Genomic DNA, 22,782 nt, shown 5'->3' on the forward strand with positions numbered 1-22,782 from the left:
AAGTTTATTTTCCAGTTCCTTTGACAGGTTTTGAATCTGGTTCATGAAAAGGTATGAATAGTATTAGATCAGTATTACATGGCACTGTAGAGCACAGCTTAAGCGGTACTAGCTAATACAGAGATATCTCATAACAAAATTAATGTACAGCCAGTTAAGATGGTTCTTAAAAGTTAAATAACAAAGGGTGAAGCATTTGATGTAACTATGGTGTAATAAACTACATTTGTTATTTTGTCTTTTACTGTCTTAATATCATGATTGTGCTTCAGTTCAAGAGCAGGAGAACGTTTTCCTCCTCTACTAAAATTTAGAATTCAGAATGTTCAGTCTAGTAATAGAAGTGAGAATTTATAATGATATATTGACAGCAACTTGCACAAGTAGTTCCATGAAATATAGAGGGTCTGATATATGATTTCTACTAGAAAATAATAACTTTCAAGAGCTGTATCATGAGAACATTTGCAAAGTTTATCTGAAGTAACCCCCTTGACTTTAGAGTTTATATTGTTTATATTTGGAGTCAAGGGGATTATTTATACATTGTTATTTTGCACAAAAAGAAAAAAATCTTGAAAGATTAACTGTGGAAGCTATGATGAAGTAAATAAATAACAGGTAGCTTTTTTGTTGTTACATGGTTATCCCAAGAATTTGAATAGTTTCTAAGGATTTTCTTTTCCACAACAGTCCATACCTGTTTAATATAAGTGCAGGCTGAATGCAGGCATAGCCAATGAACGCAAGACAACCTGCCAAAAAAACCGAGACAATTCTGTTTTTGATACTGTCACTTTTCTCTCCATCTCCCTATGAAACTGCCAACATATTTCACTGTATCTCCCAACTCTTGAAGTTATTTTTTTCAGGGAGCTACACGTGAAAAGAGAAATTAGAAAAATAACCCCTCTTCATCGCTGATCTACAAAACCAACCCAAGAGATGATAGCCAGGATATACTTCACATATTAAAAATCATGATATGGCTTTTAAGCACTGACAAATACTTTTATGGCAGCTACGTATTTTTTAAGGGCTGATTATTATCAGTGATATTTAATGAAACATTTTAAACTAGTGGCTTCTTTTATATAGGAGACAGAGTGTGATTATGAAGATCAAGATACAAACCCATTAGAAAAGGAAGGACTTGAGTGTCCCAGTGACTTCAGTGATGAGGAGCATGAAGTCCAAGCAATAAGGAAGAGAAATTACAAAGCAAAACATGACAAAGTTGCAGAGGGACAGCTCAGTTTACAGCAGTGTGGATTTCCTAAACTTCTAGAAAAGAAAACTAGGATAGCTGAGGATGGCGGTTGCATCGAGATGTCTATTGATGAAAATGCTCATCACAGATTTATGAGAGAGAAATCCAGAGGAAAGGCCCAGAATGATGGTTCTGTGAAAATTGAAGGCAGGACCATTTCAGGATGTAAGAAAACCTTGCTGGCAACAATGAGTATGAAAAGACAAGAAAAATATGGTGAAATAGCAAATAGGGCTTCTCCTGTTTTACCATGCTTTGAGGAAGAAAAGGATCAATTGAAAAACATGCATAATTCAAATAAAGATGGAATAGTTATGGACATTGAAGACAGCTCAAGTGAAAATGATATTATCTTTCCTTCCCAATTTCCTAAAGGTCAGGAATCTATTAAAGTATTTCAAGAGACAGACAGAACCTGTGATGTTTTAGCTGCAGAAAAGATGCATTTACTTAAACCATTGCAAAAACATTTGACTTCCGAGGAGAGTGATGTGAATGTTCTGCCTTTCAGTAAAATAAAACCATTTGAAAACATCCAAAAGATAACAGCTAGGAATGAAGTAAGTGATGTTAGTGACGAATCTGAAGATATTGAGATGTCCATTTCAGGAAAGCAGAAATTTACCAGCACTATGAAACAAAAACAATTCCAGAACAAGGAAAGAAATAAGTCTTCTACAACTGTTGTTCATAGATGCAGTCCAAGTAGGAAAGAAAGCAATGCTGATTCTCAGATTATAGAGGAATATTCATCAGAAGAAGAACATTTTCCAGTTAAGAAGGTTAATGCTAGTACAAAAAAACTAATGCTAAAGGGTAATAGGAATGGAATTGAAATGATATCCAGGTTCTCACCATATCTCAATTTTCCTTCTATGACATTGAGAACACACAGTAATTCTAGCAGATGGCAGTCTTCTCTAAGCAAAGAGTCATCCTCAGGCCAAGGACAAAAAATAGGATCATTGGATGGACTTTTTGGTAATTATATTTATTTCACAAAGGATTTGTTTCTAGAAAATTACCATTTTGACTCAGGTTGTCTCAACTTTCCATCCTTCTGTATTGTCCCATAAATTATTATAAGTTAAGCTAACTACAAGGGAAACAAAACATTTCTCTTTACTAATGAAATATAAAGTTTACATTTTTTTTTCAAATTGCTAAATATTTAAACTTGAGAGATTAAAATGTACCATTAGCTAACTAGAATCTTTAGAATTTTTGAATCTGTAGTAATGAAAATTAACCTTGAGATTTTGTGAGGAATTTAATTTTAATGGAACATCCATCTACAAGTCAATCATATTGCAATCTTAAACCAATAATTTCTGTATTCTGTTTCAATTATCAGATAATGTTGCTGAAGTTCCATATGTTCATTCAAACCAACATGTGGTTGGCCCAAGCAAAGCTGAAAATAAAATGAGTCATTGGGCAGTCCGTGATGTTTTTGAACTACAACAATTTTCCCAGCTCCCAGCAAACATAGCAGTATGCAGAGCCAAGGTAAAGAGCAGGAACTGAGAAGTGTGTTTCTTTTGCTATTGTTGTTCTTTAACCTCAGTATTTTCCTTTTTAAACATGGCTTTTCATTGTTGACCACCGTGAGTGATCAAAGGCACAGTTCCTGGAAAATGGTGCCTACAGCAGACACTTAACAAAGTGAGTGTTGCTATTTCTATACCGAGGGAGTAAGAAAATTATTATGGAAGTTTCACTGAGAAATACTTAACAGTATATGTCAGGTATGCCAAGGATATGGCATATATCCTTTTGCTGCAGTTAAAAAAATCAGAAAGGAACCTCCACATAGCTATTTCACATGTTAAATCAGAAACTTAAATCGATATGTTTTTTCTGTAATTTCCCCTTCTCTCCATCTTTTAATCAAAATACAACTTTAGGTCTTGTGAGTTAAAAGGTTACAGCTATAGCAGAAATCTTTTTTAGTTTTTTTGATGAATGTCATATGTGATTCTTAAATTTGTATCAGCTGTCCTATTGTATAATCTTGACAAGCCTGTTATATTATATTTGGTCCTTTAGTCTACAGCTTACAGTCCTTTCCTTCAAAACCCCTTTTGTCTTCTTCATTTCTCCGCTTTCGTGACTCACTGAGACATTATATAGAGCAGGGGTGTCCAACCTTTCACCTTCCCTGGGCCACATTAGAAGGCGGCTGCCCGCCTTTTCTGTTGCTCCGCCCGCCCACCACGCCACCCTCTCCTGCAATGTGCAGCAGCGGGGCGGGCGGGGCAGCTAAGCAGAGGCGGCGGCAGGGGGGCAGAAGCAGCAGCGGGGCAGGCAGGCAGCTGTGCGGGTGTTGGCGGGCGGCAAGGCAGGAGGTGGCGGGCGGGACTTCTGGGCTGCGGCTGCCCGCCTTTTCTGTTGCTCGCCGCCCGCCTCGCCACCTCTCCTCCTCCTCCTCGCTGGATCTTTCATGAAGGTTGGGGTGGGCCAGCAATGTGACACACGCAGGCCACCTGGCGCATGCGGCTCCGTGGGCCGCGGGTTGGACAAGCCTGATATAGAGTCTGTCTACTGGCTATATTGGCAATTGCTGCATTACAAACACTGTAATGTCAATTAATTTCTTGAAGCTTCTCCCTGAAAAGTTGAAACTATTGGAGAAAGGAAGGAAAATCAATAGGGAGATCCAGTGAAATCCTGTGTCTTGAGATAGAATGAAATAATCTAGAAAAGATTATCAGTCCTTCAGTGACAGGGAGATATTTTTCCCCCTTCCCTTTGCAAAAAAAAACCCCAGCATAGATATATGCCACTATATGGGCATGTTAATGCTGTGAATTTCATCACATTCTGTCTTGAAGTAGCAAAATTACAGGCATCTTAAAAACCCAGATTTGGAAAATGTAGTTTGAAAAGCTCTGCATTGATTAGCATTAAATGAAGCTCAAGATAGTGAAAGATCCAGACACTTCCTGATGTGGTCTTTACTGACTTTAAATTAGAATTTTATTTGATTTCAAGGCCTCTCCTATAGGCAAAACTCAGAATAAGTTGTTGAATGATTCCTGGATTGGAGTGCCTATAAAGTGTTCTCTCTCTGTTGCCTCCTGATTAGTGTACAGTAGTCTGATGAGTCTGATCAGGCAAGTTGGGATATCAAGATCATGCAAAACTGTCCATATCTTATTTTGTTCTACACAGTCAAAAGCTTTTCTGTAATCAGTAAAGCACATATAAGATCCTCTTGATATTCACATGCCTGTTCCATAATCCATCTAACATTGGCAATGTAATCATGAGTGCTGAGCCCATTTTAAAACCAGCTTGTACATCAGGTAACTCTTGATCAATGACTTTTGTAGCTTCTGTTTAATGATTTTTTAACAGAATCTTGCTTGCATGAGAAATCAATGCAACTGTGCAATGGTTGGAGCAATCACTTTTCTTTATTAATGGAATAAAACCAGATCTTTTCCAGTCCTGAGGCCATTGACATGTAATCCATATCTCTTGACACAGGGGAATGATAATATTAAATGGCACTAGTCTTAGTAATTCTGCAGGTATTCCATTAACACTTGGGGCTTTATAGTTTGGCAATTTCCCTATGGCCCATTCTACTATTTTCAAGATTTTTGATTCTTTATTAATGGGGCTGTCATCATTGTCATCACGACGGTAAGTCAAACTGCTGTATATTCTTTTCAACTGTCCTTGATTTTCTGCTGGTCACTTGGTACATTTCCGTTGTGGCTTTAACAGTTCCTTGTCACCAGTGGTGGGATTCAATTTTTTTTTTCTGTGAGCGTGGCTTGGTGGGCGTGGTGTGGCTTGATGGGCATGGCAGGGGAAGGGTACTGCAAAATCACATTCCCTCCCCACCCCCACTAACCTGCTTTCCAGCTCTTTTCTCCTGTGCAGGGCAACAAAAGAAGACCCAGCTGATCAGCTGGGGCTCGGGAGGCAGACAATACATGGGGGCGGGGCCAGTCAGAGGTGATATTTGCCGTTTCTCCGAAGTACTCAAAATTTCTGCTACCGGTTCTCCAGAACTGGTCAGAACCTGCTGAATACCACCTCTGCTTGTCATGCTGAAAAGCTGAATTGCATCATTTTGACTACAGCAAGCATGATCTTAGTATGTCTTTTCCTATTAGCTTCTTCCAGATGTTGGCATTGCTTCTCCCACTGCCTATTTTTGTCTTTAGTAGCTTCATGGTCATTCAGCTTTTTCACTTTGTCTTTATTACCTTTGGCTTTGGCCGCTCTTCACTGATCAGCTATTTTGATGGTATCATCAGATAGTCACTTGTTCATTCTCTTTGGTTTTTGGTGTGACACATATTTTCCAGCAATTTCCATGATGTCACCTTGGATCTATTGTCACTGTTTATTAGGGTCGTTCCATTCTAAATTCAGAGGCTCAAAATGGAGATATGTTGTTCACATTGAATTTTTGGAGATTATCTTCACTTTGCACAGTTTGAGCTTCAGCTAGCCATTGATAGCTAATGGTCAGAGCTGCAATCATTATTAGGAAGTGTTTTAACAGATGCAATTGAACCTTTCCACTGTTGTTAGCATACAATGAAGCCTATCTGATTTTAATGTTGTCTGTTTGGTGCTGCCTATGTGTCACTTGTTTGTATATATAAACACATGTCACTTGTGGCTTTATAATGTTCACCTAGCTCCAAACATGCCTACTATCTTGAAACTTCTCCTTGTCCTAGCTTTGCACTGAAATCGCCCATAATATGTAAAAGATCCTTTTTTGGTATTTGCTTGACAGCACCTCAAAGTTCACTGTAAAAAAGTTCAAATTCATCATTATCTGGTCTACAGTTGGGGGTAGATTTGTAGTAAAAAATAAATAAAAGATAGTATCTAATAGAGAATAAAACCCTACAATTCATGGAGGTTTGCAAAAGCTATCAAAGCAGATAAAGCAAGAAGCCTTTTTTCGGTTCATAGTCTGGCTCACATGCTTCTTTGCCTCCACAATTCTTACTGTGGCCTTGAGATTTTCCCTTTGTGTTGATTCCTACTTTTCCATCTTCCCTTGTGTTCTAGTTCACTCACTTCACTGGTATGGGAAATATTTGTGTTGTAGCATTTTGTAATTGTTGTTTCATTCTGGTGGTTCTTGTTTGTGAGGCTATAATCATGTTGGACTTAGATTTATTTTTTATTTTATTTATTTATTTGGTTTGTCAATAGCTTACAAGATAACAGGTATAAGTAAAAACATAGTTATGAATACATGGATACATATAAGAAAAATAAAAAAATAAAAGAAACAGTAGGACAGGGACGGTAGGCACATTGGTGCACTTATGCATGCCCCCTACAGACCTCTTAGGAAAGGGGTGAGGTCAATAGTAGACAGTCTAAGGTTAAAGTTTTTGGGGTTTGGGGAAGAAACCACAGAGTCAGGTAGAGTCTCCAGACATTGACCACTCTGTTGCTGAAGTCGTATTTCCTGCAATCAAGTTTGATGCGATTAACCTTGAGTTTGTATCTATTGTTTGCTCTTGTATTATTATGGTTGAAGCTGAAGTATTCACTGACAGATAGGACATTGCAATGTATGATTTTATATACTATACTTAGATCGGACCGAAGGCGGCGTAGTTCTAGGTTTTCTAGGTCTAGAATTTCAAGTCTGGTGGCATAAGGTATTCTGCAATGAATAGAGGAGTGGAGAACTCTTCTTGTGAAATATTTCTGGACTTTCTCAACTGAGTTAATATCAGATATGTAATGTGGGTTCCAGACTGATGAGCTGTATTCAAGTATTGGTCTAGCAAATGTTTTGTATGCTCTAGTTAGTAGTGTAATATTACCAGAGAAAAAGCTACGTAAGATTAGGTTAACAACTCTTAATGCCTTTTTGGCTATGTAATTACAGTGGGCTCTAGGACTTAGATCATTAGAGATGAGTACTCCAAGGTCCTTGACAGAGTTTGGATCATCAACAAGGTCTTGACTATTCAGCCTGTATTTTATTTTCTGATTTTTTTTTTTTGCCAATATGTAAGACAGAGCATTTATTTGTTGAGATTTGAAGTTGCCATTTGTTTGACCATTCTGATACACAGTCAAGGTCTTTTTGAAGGGTAGCAGTATTGTCTGTGGTGTTGAATGGCTTTACATCATCAGCAAAGAGAGCAGTTGCTTTTAATATGATCACAGAGGTCATTTATGTAGAGTATGAAAAGAGTTGGTCCTAGAACACTGCCTTGGGGGACACCACTGTTGACAGGTACAGAATTTGATAGATGAGAAGCAGTTTGCAGAATCACAGTGATTGGTAGGAATCATGTTTTGTTGAAGGAATATCTGTCTCCCACTCCTTTCCATTTATGGAATGAGATCCATGTCTCATGTTTTATGTTTCTTCTATATTTATTGAGTAGGAGTTCTTTACTGGAAATGAAACCTCAATCTTGGTGGAAAAAATTGCTTGGTGATTTTATTTATCATCTTTGCCTCTTACTTTAGCAAACCTAATAATCTCTTTGCAATCTTTAATTCTATATTTTTATGTGTAAGGCTAATTTTCATGTCCTCTGTTTACTTCTTGATGCATTGTTTACTTCCTCAGTGAAAATGGGTGATTTTGAAATGGCTATGGCAATGAGGGAGGCTTTCAGAGGGGAAGTAATTGTAGTGATATGTGATTTTAATCAATACCACAGAAACCACCATTCCAAAGAGGTTTAATTTTTAAAGAGATTTTAAGCGATTATATCCTAGTCATGGAACCAACCAGAAGGGAAGCAAGAGTAGACTGAATACCAAGCAATGCCTAGAATGTACTATATTAGTTAAAAGGTACGAAAGATAAGCACAGCGCTATAAGATTGCAATTATGTTTAACTGCCACAGGAGATTAGTATATTCATATTTGAGTTAAAATAATGCTTTTTAAAAATGGTGGGAACTTGTATGAGGGAATTTGAAAAGGGAAGGTTGTTACTTTCTGGAAGATCACAATTCTTGTTTTAAAAGAAACTTTGATAAATGAAATTTCAGGAAAGAGTTATCAAGGCTAAGAGGTTGACAAGCATAGTTAACCAGTAATATCGAGGGGAACTAATGAGAAAATAAGGCTACCTAAGGAAATGATTAAATGTGATTCACAGATTTTCACTAAAAATGCAAAATAACAAAGGATTCAAACCTATATTGCTAAATCATAATGTTAAAATATCTATCTAGAGTAGTGTACACTAGGGAAATTAAAATGAATATTAGTAGAAAATGAGCTCATACAGAAAACTGAATTAATTTCTGGTATCTACAGGTGAAACTCAAAAAATTAGAATATCGTGCAAAAGTTCATTTATTTCCATAATGCAACTTAAAAGGTGCAATTAATATATGAGATAGACTCATTACATGCAAAGCAAGATAGTTCAAGCTGTGATTTGTCATAATTGTAATGATGATGGCTTACAGCTCATGAAAACCCCAAATCCACAATCTCAGAAAATTAGAATATTACATGTAATCAATAAAACAAGGATTGTACATAGAACAATATCAGACGTCTGAAAAGTATAAGCATGCATATGTACTCAGTACTTGGTTTGGGCCCTTTTTGCAGCAATTACTGCCTCAATGTGGCATGGCCGGAAGCTATCAACCTGTAGCACTGCTGAGGTGTTATGGAAGACCAGGATGCTTCAATAGCGGCCTGCAGCTCTTCTGCATTGTTTGGTCTCATGTCTCTCATCTTTCTCTTGGCAATGCCCCATAGATTCTCTATGGGGTGCAGGTCAGGCAAGTTTGCTGGCCAATCAAGCACAGTAATCCCACAGTCATTGAACCAGGTTTTGGTGCTTTTGGCAGTGTAGGCAGGTGCCAAGTCCTGCTGGAAAATGAAGTCAGCATCCCCATAAATCTCGTCTGTGGAAGGAAGCATGAAGCTCCAAAATCTCCTGGTAGATGGCTACATTGACCCTGGACTTAATGAAGCACAGTGGACCAACACCAGCAGATGACATGGCTCCCCAAATCAACACAGACTGTAGAAACTTCACACTGGACTTCAAGCATCTTGCAGTGTGTGTCTCTCCATTCTTCCTCCAGACTCTGGGTCCTTGGTTTCCAAATGAGCTGCAAAAGTTTCTCTCATCAGAAAAGAGGACTTTGGACCACTGAGCAACAGACCAGTTCTGTTTTTCTTTAGCTTCTGATGTTGTTTGTTGTTTAGGAGCGGCTTGACAAGAGGAATACAACATTTGAAGCCATGTCCAGGATCCGTCTGTGTGTGGTGGCTCTTGATGCACTGACTCCAGCCTCAGTCCACTCCTTGTGAAAGTCCCCAACATTTTTGAAAGGCCTTTTCCTGACAATCCTCTCCATGCTGCGGTCATCCCTGCTGCTTGTGCACCTTTTTCGTCCACACTTTTCCCTTCCACATAACTTTCTATTCATGTATTTTGATACAGCACTTTGGGAACATTCAACTTCTTTTGCAATTATTTTTTGAGGCTTTCCCTCCTTATGGAGGGTGTCAGTGATGGTTTTCTGCACAACTGTCAGGTGAGCAGTCTTTCCCATTATTGTGGTTCTTACTGAACCTGACAGAGACCATTTAAAGGCTTAGGAACCCTTTGCAGGTGTTATGGCTTAATTAGCTGATTAGAGTGGGACACCTTGAGCCTAGAATATTGAACCTTTTCACAATATTCTAATTTTCTGAGATTGTGGATTTGGGGTTTTCATGAGCTGTAAGCCATAATCATCTCAATTATGACAAATCACGGCTTGAACTATCTTGCTTTGCATGTAATGAGTCTATCTCATATATTAGGTTCACCTTTTAAGTTGCATTACTGAAATAAACTTTTGCACAATATTCTAATTTTTCGAGTTTCACCTGTATTTCCACTGTACAGGTAGAAAGGCAGATTTTCAGTGTCAAAAGTGATATTTTCAGGAAATGCGTCTGAGGGCGAAAGAAACAGTTTCTGGTAATACAATTAGGAATGGAAGACATCTTCCGAAGTATTGGGAATATGAGAATATTCCATATTCTTATCATGTCCTTCTGGTAGATTGATAAAGCCTCCAGGAGCACTTGGTAAAAGTGGTAGGAAATTAGGAAAGGCTGTTGAGGGCCTAATAGAGGGCTGCACTACAGAGAAGGGGCAAGTGACAAAATGATGGTGATTTGATATTAACATGGTTAGAAATGGACACCTACATTGACCATTGCCATATTGACATTTCCTGACTGGAGAAGAACTTGTCAGTCAAGAGAGAAACAGGATTCATGTTTCTGGATGTTTAGTTTTACATTCAGAGTGCTTCATTTCTGCAAGTTTAGGAGTGCCTGCTATTAGCCTTTCTCAAAAAAAGGATCTAATTATTTTTATTTTCCATTTAGGAGATGTCTGCAGATGAGAGCTGATACTCTGAAATGCTTTGCAAAGGGAGCTAAAATAAAAAAATCCTAGTCAAGGATAAAATGCAGAGTCTTAAAAGCCTGTAGCATAATTCACACTCAAAAGCCTGTAACATAGTGCAAAACTACAAGGAGATATAGATTTGCCTTGATTGGTAGCTACCAGATTTGGACTGCAGAAATCTGGATAAGCAGTAGATGGCAACAAAGAGAAAAGCTGTAACTTGATCAGATTTTTGGAATTGAAATCTGGTAACCCCATATTTATGCTCCTAAACATGAGATTATACAAAACAGAGATGTCTTGGTTAAAATAAAATAAAAATACTAAGCCAAATATAATATCTATATGAGTAGAGAAATCATATAATTGCATTGTGCATTATAGTTAATTTGTTGTTTTAATGCATGGTCACAAAATATATACTCTGCCCCTTGGTTATATAGACCCCTTTTTCTGTCAATTGCTTGTTTTCAACAAGTTTACTTAATGTTTCACTGAAAAGAAACATACAAAGATACCCATTGAATTGAGGATTAATCACTATGGCAACTGAAATGTGGTGACTGAAAAGGGGATGTATTTTCCCCTCAGCTTCCTGCCAGCTGTCATATTCAACTTTTGCGGCATGAACCCAGTCCAAAATATAGACAGTGATCAGTGCTAAGAAACTATATCTGTATTTTTATAAATTGGTACAAGTATCACACTATAAAAGAAGACTTAATCCTTTGAATTGGATGACAGACACTTGGCACTCTTGACAAAGTTTGATAGAGAAATAACAGGCTGCTTTGTAGTAAAACCTGGATTAATGGTAAACCCCTCTTTATGTTATTGCGATGTGGTGTAAATGAGAGAAAAAGCCCCCTTTTTCTGCCCAGTGCAGGTCTTAAGTTTTCTACAGAATACTGTACATTAAAAATTAGGGTTATTAAGAACTTATTGTGGCTCTTGAGTTTTGTATCACAAAGATACTTTTTATTGGTCATATAAACAAAAGGTTTTGTTAGCTGCATTAGGTTTGAGTACTGATCATCTCTCTTGAAGTTGGGTTCAGCGAGAATGCTGAATATGGGAGAAAAACCCACCAATTTCCATTGAACTTTTTGATTCACAACAATGAAAATGCATGGTTTCAAAGAGAGACAGAGAAAAAAGAAGGTACCACACAAGGCTCTCAAAAGTTTTTGTCATATAAACATGAGCTTTTCTAGAGTATATAATAAAATAATTATTATTTATATCTATTAGGTATAAGCAATGGGCATAATATTTTTTGAATTATTGTTAAACTAATTTCTTTCTTTTATTATTCAAAAATTTTATTTAAATCTTTTAGTTTAGATCTTGCTGGATAAAATTGCACACTCTCACCTCCAGAATGGGAAGGCAAACTATGTTGCAAGATCCAAGGGATGTACATTTGGTGGAACAAAGGAATAAGGCCTTCTCTGTGGTTGCTCCCCCCACTTTGGAATGCCATTTCCCAGAAGATAAGATTGATCCTCACCTGATAGTTTTTTGGAAGGCCCTGAAGACATGGTTCTGTCAGCAGGCCTGGGGATTTCTAGGAGTTGATATGGAAATAATCAAGTGGCTGGAGTAGAAGAGAGACTGGCAGAGCCAGGGGTAGGAATTAAATGAGGCATTAGCTTAGAATTCTTACATAGCCACAAGAAAATGAAATTCAACTTCCCCCTGGATATCATTGACACTTACCTAATTTTGTTCAGGTGCAAACCACTAATTTGAGAAAATTCTGGTGCATACGCTTTAAGCAGTAAATCAATAATTTAGAACCTTTGTGTGTGGACCTGATTTTTCATGCCTGACAGCTTGTGTGATTGTGTGATTGTCACCGTTGGGGATGGAAGGTGTATACAGATTTTTACATTGTGAATTTTTAATGTAAATCTCTGTACATGACTTGGGCAGCCATATAAAGTTGTTTAATAAAAAAGTAACAATACATTGCATATAGGGAGCCATTCCTTTTTGACTTTGGTAGACTTCCCTTTGTAAATATATACAGTCAATTTCTCAATTACCATATATTCTCTATTTTTGGTCTCCCAGTTTTGTATCATTGCCAGGTTTATTTTTTCAATATTATGTCCAATGAACATTTGTCACCGTCAGCATGTATTTCCATAAGCTGTGACATTTTTAATGTATACTGAGGAATAATTACTAATAAAAACATTCGTGATTTTAATTCAGATTTTATTTTCAAAACTCCCAGAAATTTTTGATATATTTCTTTTTCTTTTATTTATTTATTTCTTTTCTTCAACACTATTAGAGTGATGCTAGAAGAATTTTGAATCAGTTCACTGTGTCTGTTTATAAGAATTACAAATTTCAGTTTGTAATATTTTTCCAAAAAGGGCCAGGAAAACGACTAAAGACATCTCCTTATAGGAAAACTGTGAGGAAAAAGCCAAGAGAGTGAAGTGAGAAATGAATTGGATTTTGATTTATTTCTTACATTGTATGTTACCTCAGTCACAGAAGTGACTTGAGGCTGTTTCAGTCTAGCCTCTAGGGATTCATATGAAAGAAGATCTTGATGTAAGGTGTTTGCATTTCTAGAGAAAAGGTAGGATATATGTTAAATATATATACATATAATTAATTGATATATAAAGAAAAGAAAGAAGTGGAGTGTTAATTTTGGGAATAATCTAGTACAAAAAACCCCCACACCATTGTAACAGTTGTGAATGTATTTCCTAGACAGGTGGACAGGCTCAAGGAATCTCAGATGCTCAAACTTCCTCAGTTCACAGTAACAGTGAATAACAGTGGGGGAGAGATATTCTTTGTCACAGATACAGAGAGATATCTAACAACTCCCTCTGTTATGTATAGAATTTTTTTTACAGATAAAAGTATAGTTGAACCAAAGAGAAAGCAGGAGAAAAAAGGTGGACATGACAAGGAGGCTTACCATCTCCTCAGCAGCCTCTGTTTAAGTTGGATCTCCCAGAGAAAGTTCAGACAAATGGAGCAGAGTAATTTTTCTTCAGAAAAAAATTAACTCTGTAGAAATGGTAAAAAATCAATCCATAATTTTGTATCATATTTTGATTGATTTTTCTGTGTGATGCTAATTAAGCTTTGTTGACTCTTGTTCTTATTTATAAATTATGATATTAAGCGTGTAACTCAGCTTTGCTTTCCAGCCTTTAGGCTGAACTAAAAAAAACCCTTTATTTATGTATAAATTTCTTGATATGCTATCACTTCAAGACAAAACATCAACATCACAGCAGAAGCATCTTGTGGCCCGTCTGGCTCACTGCATATACTTTGTATATTTCTTTTTAAAAAGTAGACTTCATATATATTTTTTAAAAGTAAAAATTGGTTTTGTTTATGTCTTGTGAGATTGATTTATTTCGCCAGGGCTGGTTGAAACCTCAAGTTACAAATGCCAAACTATAGCCAGGAACTTGCATTATAACAATTCTTCAACTTTTAACCTTCATTTTTACTTTTTAGAAACTGGAAAAACAAAGCAAATTATAAGATCCTGATCTCACATTGGAATTTGAAGGAAAATGCCCAATGATGTGCTTCTGGATGGTAGATGGTGGCAGCAAAATTAGTCAAGCCATAATCCCCAGGCCAGGGGCTTTTTGGAGACAAGGCCAGGGGCTTTTTGGAGAGTTGGTTTGAGATTTCCAGCCTTGTATACATGAGCTCAGCTATAAGATAAACATCTAGAAATTAATTTAATTTCGGAATGGCATTGACATTCAAGTTGTCAAAGATCTCAAATAATTATACTTTAGCAAAGATTCAGACAGTTTGCACAATTTGTTTTTTGTTTATTCCTATTTTGAACTATCAGTGTTGGTCTGAAATTTGCTGGTTAAAAGCAATATCAGCAAACATTTTCATTCTTCTATGATACCATTTGAAAGTGTTTGGAAATGTGTTGAGCTTTATTTCTTGATAGTCATTTGTGAGAACACTGCAGATCTTTAGCTTGATTTACTGCCTTTCTTTGAATGTTTGACAAATTCAAATGAATTCAGTATTCCTGCATAACAGACTAGAGCTAGTTGGTTTGTTTAGCTAGCAGGGTTGTTGTTTTTTTCTCTTTCCCCATAAATATTACTTCAAGGATAATTTATGAATGCTTAAGCTTATTCTGCCATTAGTATGAAATATATTCTGTTTACAATTTTATTCAGCTTTAGGGCAGAAACTTAACAGTTAATTTTCAGAAGAGTGTTTCAAATACCAGCTTTGTAAGCACATTTAGCAATGTTTCTCCCCACCATCACCACTTCAAATTACAGATCCCATCTGTAATAATTTATTTGTACTAAGAAGAACTGCATTAGTTTTAACAACATTTCTATTCCCTTAAAGACAAGAAAGTTTATGGGCTTCTAGTCTACTTACAAAACTTGGCTATTTTCCAAAAAAATAAATTAATTAATATGCTACTTTTCTTCTTAACAGATGTGCGGGCTGGTACAAGGTTATCATCTAAAAGTAACCGTATTAGTTAGGTTTCCCAGTTCTATCATCTTGCTGTTTTTATCATCTTTCTTCTCCACCTCAGGATAGGCAATACTATATGGACTGATGGACCAATCATTTGTTGTAAAACACTTTCACATGAATGGTTGTAATGATATAAGCCACTTTCAACATCTAGTCAATAATAACTAAGATCGGGATACTAATATACTCACAGAAACTTCCTTAGGCACTACCATGGTTGTTCTTCCACTGGCTTTTTATAAAAAAAATTAAATGCATATTTTTTTAATGGATTACTTGGCAGAGTTCCAACCTCCTGCATTATCTTTATTTTCATTAATGCCTTTAAGTCCCAAATGGACCCAACTTGCTTTATGTAAAAATAAAACTTATACCGTCCACTATTTTGATTTTCCCATCTACCCAGAATAAGTATAAATGTATATAGTAAAAATGTACAGATAAAAGAACATCCTGAAACAGGGAGTAGGACTAGACATTGTAGTAAATAGCATTTTATCAGTGCCCTCCCCCCCCGCCCCATCTGCCTGCACTATGGAATAGCCCATCCCCTGTATAAATCTGAAGGAGCCCTACCACCCTGGCCATCCATAAGGCCATTGAGGTCTGTTTCCCTGGATCAGAGTTGAGCCCACACGTATATGTTTGGCATAGAATTAGAATTTAGAATTCTTTATTGGCCAAGTGTGATTAGGCATACAAGAAATTTGTCTCCGGTGCATAACAACAGTACATGCAACAATAGTGATAGGTCATCATAGTCATTGTAAAAATAAATCCATCATAAAACATTAGATATAATACTTTGTGATAGTCATGGATACTAAATAAGCAATAGGAATGTTATGTTGCCTAGCTCATATTAAATTATGTGGGGTTTTTTTTAACTTTTGTTAGTTTTTTGTACACCCAAACATGTTTTTTTGTGCCTAGGCTTAATTCTATGCCTATTCATATTCAGATGCAGTTTTGACAATTCTTATCTTAATCTAAAATATGCAGCTTTCATTATTCTTCTGGCAGATAATGAAGAGGATATAAAATAAGAGCAAAAGGCAGAAGAAGTTAGATTGCAACATCAATAACATTAAAGTAATTACAGTGGTTTCAAATAGTGGCAGTCAAAATAGTGGCAGTCAAAATATGACTTTTTTTCCTCCGGTTCTAAAATTGACCAAACAGAAGGGAAAGAAATTAAATGAGGACTATTACTTGGATGCATTGCAAAAATTAGCATGAAAAACATCTGGCAAAGCAAGAACACTAAGGCATCAGGCTAGAAACCAGGAGATTGTGAATTCTAGTCCTGCCTTAGGCATGAAAGCCACCTGCATGATTTTGGACCAATCACTCTCAGGCCAATTCACAGAAATGTTGTTGTGAGGAAAATATGAGGAAGAAGGAGTCTAAGGCATGTTTGCTGTCTTGTTATACGTAAAAATAATAAAGTTGGGATAAAAGTAAATAAATAAAACCAACTAACAATAGTAGATGCTATTGTTTTTCCTGTAACTGCTTATGGCATTTATAATTTGACAATAAAAAATAGAACAAAAGTAGACTCCCATAAAATTAGAGTTGAGAGACAGCTATTGCAATATCATAAGAAGCAAAAGTAACAAAAGAGGAAAATTTAGAGGAAAGTCAGAAATCTTACTGCAAAGTAAGATTACTAAACTAAGACTACCTTCTTTACGTCAAGACCCCAGTTTCTAGGAAATAGGATAAAGATGCCCTTGAGTCAATCCCAACCTTTATATGGACTACTTCCGTATAGTTTTATTTCTATACAAATTTATATTATTATTAAAAGTGATTTACTGTTGCCTTCTTTTAGGATGCTTTTTCAACTTTACAAATCTGGTCAAATTTGACCCCCAATTTTCCAGATGGTCTCCCATCAAATACCAACCAGACCCAATCCTATTTAACATTTACAATCACGTAATTTCTGTATGTTCTAGATCAGGGGTGCCAAACTCGATTTCATTGAGGGCCGCATCAGAGTTTTGTTTTACCTCGGGAGCCAGAGTGGGCATGGCCAGCTCAATGTCACTCATGTCGGGGTGCCTGTGGTGGCCTGAGTGCTTGGCCAGCAAAAACAGGCACCCAAGCTCCATTTTAGCCTGAGACGGCTTCCTGCAACCCTCTGCTAGCAAAAACAGCTCAGGAGGGGCACGGGCAGCCCTCCCGAGTTCCATTTTCACTGGCAGAGGCACCATGGGCTGGCCCTTTGCTGTTTCCAGGGCAACCTGTGGGCCAAATCTAAGCACCCCATGGGCCAGAGCGGCCCCCGGGCCTAGATAAGTACTAAAGTCTAAATTGGGTTAATGTTAACTGAAAGTAGTTGTGAGCAGCTACAAACTGGGAGAGTGTGAGTTTTACTCCCAGTCTAAGCACAAAGCCAACTAGATGACTTTAGGCTACTTATCTATCTATGGGGATTTATCCAGAGAGTGGCTAGGAGTCAACTGATGTTGGAAGGTGGGGTAGGGATGGAGGGTGAAACTAATCTACTTTAAAGGTTGTTTAGAAACTACAGTTGGTCCAAAATATAGTAGGAATAATATTTCTTAACAATTGTATTACTTTATATTTGCCAGTTTTGTTTCTTCTGTTTCTTGCTTGTTTCAGAGATCAGTTATAAAGCTGGGAACTAAAATAGACCATGTTGGTCTATTTAAAATCTTAGTTATGGTATATGAAAAAAAATAACTTTCTTTATATGGACCTGCCCAATTCCTAAAATTCTATGCTACTACTATCATTGAAAGTATAATGGAAGGGGAAAAGGAACAGAAGTGAAGAAAGTGTGAAATGTTCCATAGATCAATTGGACATCTTTTTCTTGATGTAGACTTTGAAATTGACAATTGTTCCTGTTTCATTTTCACATGTTTTTATTTATGCTGATTTTAGCTTAATTTTACTTTTTTGTTTAATTCTTGATGTTACTATTGATGTTATGTTTTAAGTTTTATTCTATTTTGGTTATTATTTACTCTTTGTATGCTTTATAGCTTGCAGAAAAGGGATATAATTGAAATTTAAACACTAGTGTAAACTGATTCCTCAAAAGCTACTTGTTTCTTTCTCTTTTTCCTTTATATGAGTGCAGGAAATAAATAGGTCTGTTGAATATCACTGCAAAGAAACCATTAAGAGCTCATTATTGAAAGTGATCATTTTTCATAAAGTGGCTAAAGTTTTGGTGACATGTTAACATTGATTAAAAATCAATTTCCCAATAAAAACATTAAGCAGTTGTTGGTGAATCCCATCAAAATAAGGTCAAAATCATTTTGACACAAAATCTGTAAGGAAAAATCAAGCATGGTATGAGAAATAATGGCAAATAAAGTAACAACTATTAATTTTTTTTACTTTAAATTTGATTTAGAGAAGCAGACAGAGTCCTGAAGATGTTCCATCAAAGAGAAAAAATGTGAAACAGGATCATTTAACAAGTGAAACCAGCAGGCCTCCTCTCCTTTATATTATACATCCTGTACACCAGAAACAGAAGAAGGTTCACCGGATAGGCTCAATTACGTTCCTGGTTGGAAAGACACCTAGAAAAATCCGCAGGTAAGATTACAATGTTGGATTGTAAAGTTTTAAGTGATCACAGGTTTTCTGAGTCCTGTTTAAATTGTATTGAACAAGATTTTATTTCTCTTCAAGTTTTATTTGGAATTACTACTCCTTATATTTTGCAAACTATTTATAAATATTTGTCTTTACAATTATAGCTTTTTTGCAAATCAGTGCAAGCATTGCCAGTAGTCTATATCAATTATTTTTTGATGATTGTGTGCAACATGCAGCTGCAGCTGAAATTATTCTTAGTTTAGTGTAACAAAATGTTGTGTTTACTGAATTCCTTCATTCCCTCACAAATTGTTATAATGATATACATTTACAGCTATGGCATTGTTTGATATCTCTTTTTCATTGGTAATAAGGTAGTCTTCGACTTAAAACAGTTCATTTAGTGACTGTTCAAAGTTACAACATTACAGAAAAAAAGTGACTTATGACTATTGCAGCAACCCCATTGTCACATGATCAAAACTCAGACAATTGGCAACTGACTCATATTTATGATGGTTGCAGTGTCCCAGAGACACTGATCCCCTTTTTCAATCTTTTGACAAGCAAAGTCAATGGGAAATCAGATTCACTTAACAATATATTATGAATTTAACAACTGCCATGATTCACTTAACAACTGTGACAAGAAACATTGTAAAATGAGGCAAAATTCACTTAACAAATGTTTCACTTAGCAAGTGAAATTTTGAGCTCAGTTATTTTGTAAAGTCAAAGACTACGCTCTAGAGACTTCTACCTACTAAACAGAAAAAAAATCCAGAGATTGAGCTTAGTGAAAAGCCTATGTTCTAAATGAGCAATCACAGTATAGATATTTAATTGTAAGTATTCGATCTTACTATTGGAAAGTGACTTTTGAGAGAAGACTAGGAGATGAAACACTATTTCATTTCTGCTGACCTCATCAAGATTTGTAGGAAATGTCTTATGAAGTTTGCATTGGCCAAGAGTGTCACGTTTCATTTCAGAATCAATGCATCATAATTTTATTAGCCTTGATCACTCACATCCCCTTTTCATGAGGTGAATTATTCCTAAAAATCTCCAAAATGGTTAGGATAGAAAACGAAGCAAAATGATAGTTTAGGAATACTTTCTTTGATGTGGTCTCTGGAGATTTTCATATGGGGCAGTTTAAGGCTAATGTTCTCCTACATGGGGCCTTTGTCATTTCAGAAATAAACAAGTAAGGAAGTGGCCTTTAGAGGCTTTGTACCTCTCTTTATCTTACCATACCCAGGAATCTAGACTACAAAATTGAGGGGGATAGTCTTAGCAGTCACTGAAGTCAGTAACCTAGTTAAAGAAACATATAGGTATTTGAGATCATTAGGTCTTAATGACACTTCTGTAATGAAATACATTGCTTTCTTGGATTGGGACAATTATATTTTTAAAAAATGATTTGTGCAAATTAGAGTACAAATCATACTTTATTTACTATAAAATAAATATGGACCATGAATATTGCTAAATTTACTATAATTAACTTAGTGAAAGTAGAATTATTAAAGTTACAATCAGTATAAATAGTAATATAATAAAGATAGAACGCAGGTGGAAGGAAGAAAGACATTTTACCAGATCAGAAGCTGTGACATGCTCTGTGAAACAAAATTCTTGCTTTGTATTTGAAAAACTTGGCTTGTGCTTCCTTGGGAAAAATTCCAGAGGTTGTGTTTATAGAAAATTAGGGAGCTTTTTCATGTATTTTAGTAAGAAGAAGAAAGATTGTATATTGAGAGATGAGTAAATAAGTTTAAACAAATAGGTCTTGGTATTTTTGTTCAGACAGCAAACTCTAATGACACAATAGATATTTTTATATTTTCTAAAAAAAAATCTCTCAATTTCTTCACAGTCCTTGTTTGAAAGCTTTTTAAAATTTTGAAATAGGAAAGAAAACTCCCCCCCACATCTCTTTGACAATTCACAAATGTCCATATATCATTATTTTTCAGGGGCTGAGGGACCAGTTAGGAAAAGTCTTTCTCTTCCCTATTTAATATTAACATTTTTCACTTGCTTAATCTCACAAGGAGAATGATTAAAAATAGTGAATGATAAATCAAGGAATTCAGACCATGTAACTCAACCTTTTTCTCTTCCAAAATAACTCGCTGACCTAGATGTAGTTGTAACATCAGCCTTTTTATTTTGTGACAATATTTCCACTACTTAGCCCTAACCTGGTTTTGAAAGAAGTGTCATTCATTAACCTTGATAATGGTTATCTGGTTTTCTGTTCTTTGAGAGAAGTAACTATCCTTTTCACCAATTGTTGCAGGAAGCAGTTTGAGGAAATGGCAGATTTTTTTAATAAAGCTCCTGTGGAAGAATTTGCAAAGTACATCACTCAAACTACATCAGAAGAAAGGCAGAAAATGTTGAAAGAATTTTACAGTGCAAAACATCCAGAGTTAAAAGATCTTTTAAAAGTTGATGTCCCAGCTTCTGTTTCAGAAGGAAACAAGGAAGATGGCAAGTGTAAAACCAAGTTCAGGAAAAAACCCTCCATTTCTAACCACGTGCAATTGAAGTCTGATCTTCCTATAGATCTCGGTGTTCCAGGTAGATCTGATGCTGAAGAAAAACAATTTGTGTATAAGCTTTCTGTACAGGCTCCTGGGAGTCAAAATGGGGAAGACAAACAATTGCCAGCTGATATTCTGGAAGACAACATTAATGGGAGAAACAGTCAGGCATCCAAAGACTTCATGGCATCTGAGTCACTAACTGGTAAATCAAGAATAATTGAGAGACTGTCTGCAAGTAGTTCTAAAGGACAGCTGAATTTGAAGGGAACACTGTCGCCCAAAAAACTTCTTATGTCTGACTCAGAAAGCAGTCAGGCTGAAATGTGCCAGAAAAATGCTGTTGCAGACTTGCTAGGAGACACCTCTATTTTAAATGACCTCTTCACAAGTAATGAAAATAGTCCAGCCGAGATACCCAGGAGGCCTCTTAATGGGCCTGCCGAAAAAGCAGCAACTCGACCAAAAGATTTCTGGGACATGCTGAATGAAGAGAATGAGGAGTGTCTCCAAAGACTCACAGATGTGACAGCCATAGAGAAACTGTGTGAAAGACCGTCTTTCACTTCTTTGTTCAAAGAGAAAGAAGAAAGTGAGAAATCACTTTGGAAGGAAAATGACAATTTCTTATGGAAAATAGATAAGAAATCTGACACAGATGATGAATCTTTTTCGGGTACTTAATGTGGAATTTAAATATTGAGGGAGAAAAAAGATAAAAATGTTCACAGATATCCTTGAGTTACATTTTATTCCCAGAACTGGCTTGATACATTTAATTAATTTAAGTTAATTAAACAACTTAATGCATTTCAAGCTTTTTAAAAGGCTTTTTCAAGAATACCTTCCTTTCAGAAGTCTTACAAAGAAAATGCATGTATTTATTTTTCAGCCATATTCTATCTGTTTTAAGGAAGTTGCAAGAAAGAAAAAGACAAGCCTTTAAAAAGAAGTGAAGAAAATTCAGAGACATCGAGTGAGGGTTCTTCCCTATTTTCTGTTTATTTCAGTGGGAACTGGAACAAATAGTTTTGAAAAGCTGAACAGCCTTTCTGCACATTTATATACTTGACATTTCCCGCATCGACCGAGAGCTCAAAAATAGAGACGGCTCTGTGGCCCCACGCTTGTGCAGGGTCATTTGCAAAAATGAATCAAGCAAACGTAAATTCATTTATACTATAAACTCACTCGCCAAAACCAACACCAACCATAAGAACCTCCGTTGCCGCCCTGACCTAACCATACAGCAACGTGCCCGCTCCCGTGCACTCCGCATTGAACTCAAAAACCGTCTAGACAATGGAGAGAAGGACCTGTACATTGACTACCATGCTGACTGTATCAAAAGTAAGCCACGCAACCCAATACTCAGCTTCTACCCTCAACCACAACACTACCTCAACCGATCCACCATCACCCAAGACTAGGCACGCACGCCCCAACT

The 22,782-nt window shown here is 36.4% G+C and overlaps 1 protein-coding gene across 8 annotated transcripts in view; it reads left to right on the forward strand.

The window, feature by feature from the left end:
- The window catches only part of ERCC6L2 (ERCC excision repair 6 like 2), a 61,527-nt gene extending 39,136 nt beyond the window's left edge, over positions 1-22,391 (forward strand). For all 8 annotated transcript variants that reach the window (XM_087957922.1, XM_087957921.1, XM_087957927.1 and 5 more), the window contains 4 exons: positions 1,099-2,251; positions 2,625-2,779; positions 18,587-18,774; positions 21,089-22,391. In XM_087957922.1, coding sequence (XP_087814048.1) covers positions 1,099-2,251; positions 2,625-2,779; positions 18,587-18,774; positions 21,089-22,019 — 2,427 coding nt within the window. In that variant the 3' untranslated portion in view covers positions 22,020-22,391. The remainder of the gene's footprint in view (positions 1-1,098; positions 2,252-2,624; positions 2,780-18,586; positions 18,775-21,088) is intronic.
- The last annotated feature ends 391 nt before the right edge of the window (positions 22,392-22,782 follow it).

Source organism: Notechis scutatus, chromosome 2 (assembly GCF_049901735.1).
Source record: "Notechis scutatus isolate UNSWTSFEM ecotype Mainland chromosome 2, rNotScu1.2, whole genome shotgun sequence".
Classification (NCBI taxonomy): Eukaryota; Metazoa; Chordata; class Lepidosauria; order Squamata; family Elapidae; genus Notechis; species Notechis scutatus.